Source organism: Procambarus clarkii, chromosome 58 (genome assembly GCF_040958095.1).
Source record: "Procambarus clarkii isolate CNS0578487 chromosome 58, FALCON_Pclarkii_2.0, whole genome shotgun sequence".
In the NCBI taxonomy this organism is placed as follows: domain Eukaryota; kingdom Metazoa; phylum Arthropoda; class Malacostraca; order Decapoda; family Cambaridae; genus Procambarus; species Procambarus clarkii.
The window spans coordinates 18,764,587-18,775,945 of NC_091207.1; the positions used below are offsets into that span (position 1 = coordinate 18,764,587).

Genomic DNA, 11,359 nt, shown 5'->3' on the forward strand with positions numbered 1-11,359 from the left:
TGAAAGAAAACTGGCAAAGTATTTCTGTCCTGTCTTGGGAATCTTAACCCGAGACCTTTCAGACATGACCTAACTGCGTTGACCACTACACAGCAAAACCTATATTTTTTATATATATTTGACCTATATAGACATATATTTTATATATTTAAACCTCTCTAGAATATGGTGGGGTGTTGGATTTTATTAAACTTATCGAGAGTGAAGTACAGTAGTATCAAAAGGAAAGAATGTATACAAATTGTATTTATTTTTATTTACAATATACATAATTTTTAAATCATGTATAAAAATATTATTTGTTCTCAGTTCTCCCTTTGTCACTTCAGCTTTGATATACAACATTCTTAGAATACATAACTAATGTATAATTGCTTGTTGATCTGTAAGGTGTTTGTGGCCTTAGCTTTCGTAAGTAGCCGGGGCATTTGCTCACCCAATACAACAAATTTAAGAATAATATAAAAGAATCTTGTGTTGTATCAGTACTGTAATTGTATATTTTGTCTCGTGCATTACACATTGGTACAGTAAAGCATTCAAAGCTGTTTTTCATCTATTTATTAAGATGAAAACGAACATGAATAGTTCTTTGGAAAATGCACCATTAACAAACTAGATAATATAACTGAGTCAGCCTTCAATGTTCCTACAATGGAACATTGTAGGCACAATGTTGACTACACCCCAAGAGGAAGAAAATATTCTGGAAAAAAATCTAACCTATTAAGCTAGGTTAGGATTGCTGTAACTGAAGTGCTTACTCGAGTCAATGATTCAGGAAGGATTGAGAAAGATCAGGAATATCATTGTTGCCAACTGTGAAATTTGAGCATCAAAATTTGTTTTGTATGTTCAAACAACCCATAGTACTAATGTAGAGTTAATAGCCCTCCAGAGGTTGACAGACCTTGTGATCGCCTTAACAACACATCAGCAGTTGATAGGCCATGTGGTGGTATTAACTCTTGCGATTAATAGGCCTTAAGCCCAACACCAAACCAAAAAGAGTTCAGAAATTATAATCGACTGTGCCTCATTAAATCTACTAGAATGATCATACACAGTGCATTTTTCATTCCATTTAATACTCGACTTTGTAAACTAAACGAATAGTTGAGGCATCTCGGAATTATACTATATGCTTTATGTGTAACTGTAGATATTAATCACATAAAATCATGAAAATGAATAAGCAATCCAGTCAAGGTAAATGATCAAAGATTCAATACCTGAAGGTCCTATTGTACAATAAAATACTAGTTAGCTGAGTCAGCACTTGTCAGACACTGACCAGTTCAAATAATATGCGAGGTGGATTAGCATTACTTGAATAATATCCAATCCAAGTGGTCTGTGAGGTAATAAGATGGTCTATTTCAAATGGTTGGTGAGTATAACCTACACCTCCATTCACATTAGGTCTGGCCCAGGTCAACTTAACTAAGTTTGCTCTTGATCTCCTTCACCTGGTCATCTCGCTGTGGCCCACGGTAAGCCAGATGGTTCTCACTCTCTCTCTCCTCCAGTTCCTCCGTCAGCTCCTTTCTTGTACATTGGATCAATTCCTTGCCCTTGCCATAGTAGATGTCCTCGCGGTACACCTTATCCTTCTGACGGTATGTGCCGTGGATCTGTGGAGGATAACATGTTATATTGTTGATATGGTACTCTGTTAGCACTGGGTGTTTAACTCGGGCTTAGGTTAGTTATGTAACAGAGACTCGTGCTAAAATGTCCTTGGTCTAAAACATTGAATGCTTAGTTTAACAGGATGTATTCAACCAAAATATGAAGATTATAATACCCTTAGAAATCAGAAGCCCCTTTTATAAAGAGAGTTTTAGATAGTTTAATTTACATTTTCATGAAAGACAAAAAGAATAAGGGGTGATAAGACTGAAGTACTGTATACAAGTGGATGAATTGGTATAACAAAAGAGAATATTAGGGAGGTGTTATACTGTATGTAGATGCATATACAAAATATCACAAATCAACGAATACAAATTGGATATGCTGGGACTCGGAAAAGACATAGGTAAATATTTGTCTGGAAATAGGGGTTGAGGATCTATGGAACAAATTACTGACTAACATAATAAATGAGGAATCGCTGAATTGTCTTGAGTAAAGGTTCGTAAATTGTGCATATATATGAGTTTGGGCAAAATTAGAAGTCCCCCTCAAGTGGGCCAATAAGAGCTGCCTCACACAGGCCAATAAGCCTTCAGCAGGTTCCCTGTATTCTTATGTTCTATTTCATTATCAGTACTGATGCCCAAGCAGACAAATCCCATGTTAAAATGTTGAAACCCAAAGGTCCTAGGGTAAAGCACTGACAGCAACAGGTCATTGGCTAAACACTAGAGCCAGAACATCCTAGGTTTAAAACATTTAGATACTAGGCCCTGCACTAAAATGATGTAAAAAGTAGGTCGTATGCTAAAAATTTATTGCCATAAACTATTGGGATAAAATGAATTGACCACTTTCTCTGCTCAAACATTTAAACTGACACTTTTTAATTTTTCAACCTAGCCACTACTGATGGACTAATTTTATTAATCGAACATTAATTTTTACTCAAAATTTACTGTGCAATAAAATGTCCAAAGAGTACCGGTGTGCACTATAGATGCCACAACGCTTTGGAATTGAAATACAGTAATCTTAATATCTGGTACAAATAATGACAAGAGTTATAACTTGGAATTTTAAAATGTTAATACATATTTCATGTGGTTCCATTACCTAGGATATTTACTTGGGTATTATTATTACCTAGGATCCTGATAACAAAATACTCCACATTGCCTTTGAGTTGTAAAACTATTAGCAACTTGGGTAATATATGTTTAAGTACATATGCATTTAATAATCTCATTCTTTAACCAGCATAGACTAACCTAATCTTCAGAAAAATACCTTCATCAACTTTGTACAGTATTTGGAAGAACACTTTTATCGATTGATCCTTGGAAGATAGGTATATCTACCTTCATATTAGAAAGAACACGTTCTTCAGCTTCATATAAGGAAGAACACCTGCATCTACTAAACATATTTGGAAATCATTTGCAACAACAAATCTCATGTATTTGAATAAACACCTGCATAAGTTGACTATTCTATATATATGGAAAAACATCAACTACCTTCATACCTGGCAGAACATATGTATCATCTAGTCTTAACTTTAAAACAATCCTGTATTAACCTCATCTTTGAAAGAACTACAACAACTAATCATAACCTTAATAAAATACATGCATCAGCTAACCCCTTCTTCGTAAAAACACTTCTCTCAGCTAACCTTATCCCAGAGCTCGCAGTTGAAGCCGAAGTTGACGTGGAAGTACTGGTGATGGTTGTCGTGGAAGATGCAGTCAGGTTGCCACGGTTGCCACCAATGTGCCTTGAAGTTAATACCTGAGTGGTCGATGATCCCATGGTAGTAGAGGTACATAAGCAGCGTTACAAACACAGCTGTCGGCCGAAGAAAAGAGAATAAGTTGAATTTAAATAATAGTTCCCCAACCTATCAACATACAGTGTGAACAAATAAGTTGGCACAAGAAGGCCCTTGTGGTTATATGTCTCGACAGTGGAAAGCACATACCTATTCACTGTAACAAAAAAAAAAAGGTATGAATCTTTTTTTTCCCTGTGAAATTGATCACTTGCCTCATCTTGATTAAAGTAAATATATTCACCTGAACTTATAATACTGCTTTCAGAAATATCCTCCAATGCAGCCAAAGCGTCTACTCATCAAGAAGCCAACTTGCTGCCAGTATAACAAAAGTCAAAAGTTCCCCAAAAAGACAAAAGTTCCATCAACAGCCATACCAGATAACCATACTCGCATAAACCACAAATACCTGTACTTAGATATGGAAATGCCAAGAAAACAAAAATTTAAAGGGGAGAATAGTACAACAAAATAACAAACACCATATGTTGCTTCAGCCTGTGAAGGCAGATACTCCAGCAGAGCTCAACCCAACCTTTTCCCACTCAAACCAAGCTGTCTCACTGTTGAAAAAGTCACCGAGTGAGAGATAGAGAAAAATCTGTATGAATCGCCCTAGAAAGAAAAATGCATCAACCAGAGAGCAACCTTGCCCCAGGACCCAAGTCTATGATTCAGCATCCTGTAAGTGAAAACAACTGTAGTGGTAAATATAAATAATAATTGATAAATGCAAAATATAACCCCCACATGCTGCACAAAAATCAGTACAGTTTCAGAAGGCTTAGAGTAAAGATTTTTTTTACTTAGAACATTAAAAATTTAAAAAAATTACTAGCCTCTACTGAACAGCACTAAAGAACCATGAAGGTCTATCACCTGACCCTGAACAAAGGAGCCAGAGATGAAAGTAAAGTCACTGAGGAAAAATCTGATACTAGGTGGCTATCATGAGCAGTATGGGTCATAGGACAGTACAGAAGAATGGGATTCATTTGAAGGCAATATGACATAGACATGGGCCAGGATTCACAAAGATGTCATAAGTTAACATATTAATGAGGCCTCATCACCTGGAGATAACAATGGATAAGGTAATTCACCTGGAAACTATGCGGGACATAGGTAGTCACTAAGACACTGTAAGAGTCACGGAAACCCACTAAAGTCTTTATGGGGAAAGGAATAGTCACAAGGAAGTAATAGTACAATGATCTGGTCATTGGGACATTATAGGGTATTAAGCTGATATCTCTTAACTACCTCGAGGAATTATCACTGTTCATCAGAAGTTTGACATGGCGTCTGGGCTTGATATTCAAAGGTTACAGGAAAAGGGTCAGGGGTTATTAGATTCTGGAGGAACCAAGGCTAATTACTAAGATGCTGGAGGAACCAAGGCTAATTACTAGGATGCTGGAGGAACCAAGGCTAATTACTAGGATGCTGGGAGCCAGGATAAATTGCTAGAATGCCATTGAGGTCTAATAAAGAGCTTTTATGCCCTCTATAATTCTTGTTTTGCGCTACTGCTCACAAGATGAGCATAAAGGTAAAATATGGAGGAATGAAGACTATCCGCTGGGATGCTGGGGAGTCTGGACTGGCTACTAGATGATAAGGCTGACTGTTAGGAACACAGTTCTATATCCCCGCTCCTGTGCCAGGTAAGTCCACTACGGGCTCAACATAGCCCATGCAACTTGTAACTTTTTGTTCTGAGTAGCTGAATCTAAAACAACAACTGTTAGGAAGGGGTTGAAGCCGAGCACTCACTCCAGTGGACTGGGAAGAGAAACATGGGGCTCACGAGGACAGCCTGCATGTGGAGGAACTCAAAGGGGTGGATGGCGGTGACGCTGAAGGCTGTGGGCTGCTTGTACTTGTGATGGAGCTTGTGGAAGTGCTTGTAGAGGAAGGGCATGTGGTAGATACGATGGTGCCAGTACGTCATGTAGTCCTGTACACAAGAGGAACCTTATTACATGCCAGGGAATCAGTCAGGTACTAAGAACGTAAGACAGCTGAGAGTTCTGTATTCAAAGTCATGATAATACCTGAAAATATAATATAGAAGCTATTTTTGTACACAGTGGAATCAAATTAAAAAGTGGATTAAAACTTCCGCATCTTTATCAAAGAATTCAAGTTAGGAATTTGGAAAGAAAAAATAGCCTTAGACATTTCTTACACAACCGGAGTAAAAATGTATGAAAGCAACTTTCTCGTGACCCGATTGTCTTGTACTTGGCAGTGCCTCTAAGTATCCTGCAGGAATTATTATGTCCCTTCTGTGCTTTCTATAGTAACATTTATAAGTGTTGATTAGGCTATGAAGAAAATTTAGCAAAATAAAACAATTTTATGTGGAGAAGTGTGTACGCCCAGGAGCCTACCTGCCAGATGAAGACAACGGGCCAGGAGGCGAAGTACCACAGCCAACCGTACTGGGTGATGTTGTAGTATATAGTGGAGCTGCCGCCGTTCATGATGTAGCAGGAGATGATGGAGGATACGGTGGAGCCAAGCAGGAGAGAAAAGGACCCTAGCAGGATCTCGTGACGCTCCAGCTCCGGCGACATGAACTTGTTAGGCTGACACTTCCATTCTTCGGGGCGATCGCGCTGCCGAACGTAATAATACCACTGTGGAATGAACAGCAGAACATGGGATATAAGAGGCGGATCTCGGGGGCAACTTATCGGTATGAACCACTGATCTATGCACCCTACTTGCAATATAAATCTGTCGCAAACAAAATTAATCCAATTAATATTCCTCATCTGAAATTAACGAGTGAATAATATTCCTATAGTTGAAGACTAACATGGAGGAAGCCGCCAATGCCGAGGTAGAAGGTGTAAGAGACGGTGGTGGCAGCAATCCAGTAGTAACCTAGTCCCTGGAGCCGGTAGTCAGCAAGGTTGATCACCAGCCCCGAGGAGGAGTCAGTAGTGTTGGTGGCAGCACCAGAGTCCTCCTCTCCATAGTGGAAAGCTTTCAGGAAGTGAACGAGGATGTGTAGCCACTCGCCTGAAACAGGTAATTCTCGCTAGATGATAGCAAATGACAATATATTAATGCCTTTAATTGATGTATAACTGATCAGCAATTTAAATATGGTAGTATAACGATCGTTTTCTAGGTTATATGTGTTCACTTTTCTGACGTGTTCAATGTCTGCATGAGGGATGACAGAACATATGTATGATGTACTTTGGAATAACGACAGAGCTGGATATGTCTGCCTTTCGCCTGTATAACAAAATGACTTGTGATACTCTGGCATTGTGAACACATTGTGAATACTGCCCGAAACGCTATGCGTACTAGTGGCTTTACAAAAATGTAAACGCACCATGCTATGTACTCATAGAAACCCAATGTACCTTCTTGTGTGTGTATATATATATATATATATATATATATATATATATATATATATATATATATATATATATATATATATATATATATATATATATATATATATATATATATTAGTATATTTTGGTAGCAGTCTTTCCTGTAGACATATATTATTAAATATGACCGAAAAAGTAAGATTAATAATTCTAACACGAATTTTCTCAATCTTTCGTACATTATGCTTCACTGCTGGAGGTAAATCAAAAATCACTTCTCCAAAATTCATTTTTATTTCTAGTCTGACGCGACACGGGCGCGTTTCGTAAAACTTATTACATTTTCAAAGACTTCACAAATACACAACTGATTAGAACTTGCGTTTCCCTGATTTTATATCTACATTTGAGTGAGGTGGGAAGGGTGATGTGGCATTACATTTGAGTGAGGTGGGAAGGATGATATGGCATTAACACAAGACAGAACACTAGAGGATATTAATAGGGTATTAAAAGTATCAACACAAGACAGAACAGAAACAATGGGTATTGAATAGAAGTGTTTGTAGAAAGCCTATTGGTCCATATTTCTTGATGCTTCTATATTGGAGCGGAGTCTTGAGGTGGGTATAGTTGTGCAATTATTGCACAACTATATTCTACCCACCTCAAGACTCCGCTCCAATATAGAAGCATCAAGAAATATGGACCAATAGGCTTTCTACAAACACTTCTATTCAATACCCATTGTTTCTGTTCTGTCTTGTGTTGATACTTTTAATACCCTATTAATATCCTCTAGTGTTCTGTCTTGTGTTAATGCCACATCATCCTTCCCACCTCACTCAAATGTAATGCCACATCACCCTTCCCACCTCACTCAAATGTAGATATAAAATCAGGGAAACGCAAGTTCTAATCAGTTGTGTATTTGTGAAGTCTTTGAAAATGTAATAAGTTTTACGAAACGCGCCCGTGTCGCGTCAGACTAGAAATAAAAATGAATTTTGGAGAAGTGATTTTTTATTTACCTCCAGCAGTGAAGCATAATGTACGAAAGATTGAGAAAATTCGTGTTAGAATTATTAATCTTACTTTTTCGGTCATATTTAATAATATATATATATATATATATATATATATATATTATACATATATATATATATATATATATATATATATATATATATATATATATATATATTATATATATATATATATATATATATATATATATATATATATATATATATATATATATATATATATATATATATATATATATATATATATATATATATTGGAGCGGAGTCTTGAGGTGGGTAGAATATAGTTGTGCAATAATAGTTGTGCCTTCAAATGCCCACTTGGGGACTGTAAGCTCCAAAAAACCCAGTATATAGGCAAGACAACAACATCTCTTTCCAGGCGTTTAACAATGCATAAGCAACAGGGCTCCATTAAGGAACATATAATCTCTTTCCATAACCAAACCATCGCCAGAGAAATCCTAGTAAACAACACAGAAATCATCGATAGATACAGCGATAGCAGGCGGCTTGTTGCCTTCAAATGCCCACTTGGGGACTGTAAGCTCCAAAAAACCCAGTATATAGGCAAGACAACAACATCTCTTTCCAGGCGTTTAACAATGCATAAGCAACAGGGCTCCATTAAGGAACATATAATCTCTTTCCATAACCAAACCATCGCCAGAGAAATCCTAGTAAACAACACAGAAATCATCGATAGATACAGCGATAGCAGGCGGCTTGATGCCTTCAAATGCCCACTTGGGGACTGTAAGCTCCAAAAAACCCAGTATATAGGCAAGACAACAACATCTCTTTCCAGGCGTTTAACAATGCATAAGCAACAGGGCTCCATTAAGGAACATATAATCTCTTTCCATAACCAAACCATCGCCAGAGAAATCCTAGTAAACAACACAGAAATCATCGATAGATACAGCGATAGCAGGCGGCTTGACGTTTGTGAGGCGCTACACATCAAGAAGTCAACACCAGCAATCAACAGCCAAATATATATATATATATATATATATATATTTATATATATATGTATATATATATATATATATATATATATATATATATATATATATATATATATATATATATATATATATATATTAATGAACTTACAAATCAGAATTGACAGAGTAACGTTCTTGATGTCAGTACGTTGGATCAATAAAGGTTTGTAGTAATTTAGTAGTCGAGGCAATGGCTAATTAGTAGTCCAGGTATGATGCACGTGTGTAAATACTACTGGATATTATGCATGGGACATTGGTAATTGGCGGAGGCCAATTTACATCCAATAGGACCATTCCATGGTTCAGCAAGTGTGTGTGATAGAACATGTGTATGCCAAGGCTAGAAGAGGCAGAGTTTGAACAGATGGTAACTGGCTCAGAGACGTAGAGATCTTGTTGGGTTATTCTTCAGTAATCTTTCAGGAAAAGGAAAGATCCCAAGAAGGAACTTATCTTATCCTCACGTTGAGAATCATTCTTATTGAGAGAAAGAAAAGAGAGAGAGAAAAGATAATTACGTTCTTGGGGCGCTCAATATACCTCCTCTGCTCAGTTAAGCTGAAAATAACATGAGGCTAACATACATTCATGTTTGGATATGAAATAAGCAAAACGGATCAATGAATCTATTACCGGAAAAAATAAGCATATTTCAATACTGAAGGTATTCCTTGCCCGAAACCCTATGCGTATTAGTGGCTTTAGGTATTGTATGTACTAGCTCTATCTATAAATCCAGCATTATGTTTGTAAATTAACTATGTATGTACTTTTCCTGAATAAAGAATTTAATTTAATTTAAATTAAATTAACAGTGTATATGCAGAGTGAATAACCTGCTGGACTTACTGATAAGCATAAGATAGAAACTATTTTATCTCTGAACAAATTAGATTGTGATAGAAATATAACGTTAGGTAAACAAATGTTATCAGTGAGATAAAGACATCTTATTTAGGATACAGACGATTCTGTTATCTTTATATTGAAATCATTTTCTTACTTTAAATTGATTAAGGAAAAAATACAGAAAGATGTACAGTAATTACTACCCCCCCCCCCACCCTCTCCCTATCACAACCCTAATAGCCACCAAACTCTCACATTTCTCTCTCCCCTAGTTTACCTGATCAACCAGGCTGTGATTCATACTCCAGGCTGCGAGCAGCCGCGGCCATCAGCCTGGTTGACGACCAGCTGTTGCACCTTGTCGGGGACCGGGCCGCAGGGACGTTGAGCCCCGAAATCATCGCAAGGTAACCGCAAGATAGTAGGGGGTGATGGGGTTGAGGAACCCCCCCCCCCCCCCGGTATCTACCTAGCTAAGCCTAGCAACAGTAATGCAGGAAAGGTTTCGAGAACAGATAGTACAGATAATAAAGAGATGGTTTCTTTGGACCCGTGTGAGGCAGCTCCTATCCAACCTAGAACTCTTGTACATGTCTAACCTTCGCTTGAAACAACCAAAACGTCTAATGTTACCTAGCAACATGTTCCAGACCTGTATTTTACTCGGGTTTAAATCTAAACTTACAGAATTTATATCCCCTTGTCTTACGGCGTTATATGTCTTGATGATTTTAGCACCCAATTAACAGCTTATATCTTATCTTTTTTTGGTATACAGTACTTCACTCATATAAAATACTGTTGATATATATATATATATATATATATATATATATATATATATATATATATATATATATATATATATATATATATATATAATACACGATATATTATACACGCAACCACGCGATCTTATAACCTACCTTCTCGTGGTTATTTCCGAGCCGCTTTGATTTATAGTACCACGTTCTTTGTCCGTTGGGAATTTCGACGGCAATGTGTCATGTATTATTGAAGAGAACGGGTTATACGGCACTATTCCTTCCCTCCGTCCTATCCCAGATCCTTGGCCTCATATCCCAGCTGCTTGTCCTCATATCTCAGCTGCTTGGCCTCATATCCCAGATCCTTGGCCTCATATCCCAGTTGCTTGGCCTCATATCCCAGCTCCTTGTTCTCATATCTCAGCTCCTTGTCCTCATATCCCAGCTGCTTGGCCTCATATCCCAGCTCTTTGTCCTCATATCTCAGCTCCTTGTCCTCATATCCCAGCTGCTTGTCCTCATATCTCAGCTCCTTGTCCTCATATCTCAGCTCCTTGTCCTCATATCCCAGCTCCTTGTCCTCATATCTCAGCTTCTTGTCTTCATATCCCAGCTCCTTGTCCGTATATCCCTTCCAGGTGCTATATAGTTGCACTGGCTAAGTGTTTTATCCTCATAATCACCTTGCCTGAATTTACCTGAAGGCCACCATCTCTAGTGACCTCGATGTGGACAGGAAGCCGGCGGCTTGTTGAAGTTCCCCTCCATTATTCTTCAGGATGTTTACCACTTTTCCTTCGAGCTGAAGGACTATCTTGATATTGTTGTCGTTTGGAGTGAAGTT

General features: G+C 37.6%; 1 protein-coding gene across 2 annotated transcripts in view; it reads right to left on the reverse strand.

The window, feature by feature from the left end:
* Positions 1-235: 235 nt before the first annotated feature.
* LOC123767940 (uncharacterized) overlaps positions 236-11,359 on the reverse strand; it is an 18,256-nt gene continuing 7,132 nt past the window's right edge. For both annotated transcript variants that reach the window (XM_069306629.1, XM_045758127.2), the window contains 5 exons: positions 6,303-6,508; positions 5,872-6,120; positions 5,252-5,435; positions 3,317-3,489; positions 236-1,634 (listed from right to left, as the gene is read on the reverse strand). In XM_069306629.1, coding sequence (XP_069162730.1) covers positions 1,440-1,634; positions 3,317-3,489; positions 5,252-5,435; positions 5,872-6,120; positions 6,303-6,508 — 1,007 coding nt within the window. In that variant the 3' untranslated portion in view covers positions 236-1,439. The remainder of the gene's footprint in view (positions 1,635-3,316; positions 3,490-5,251; positions 5,436-5,871; positions 6,121-6,302; positions 6,509-11,359) is intronic.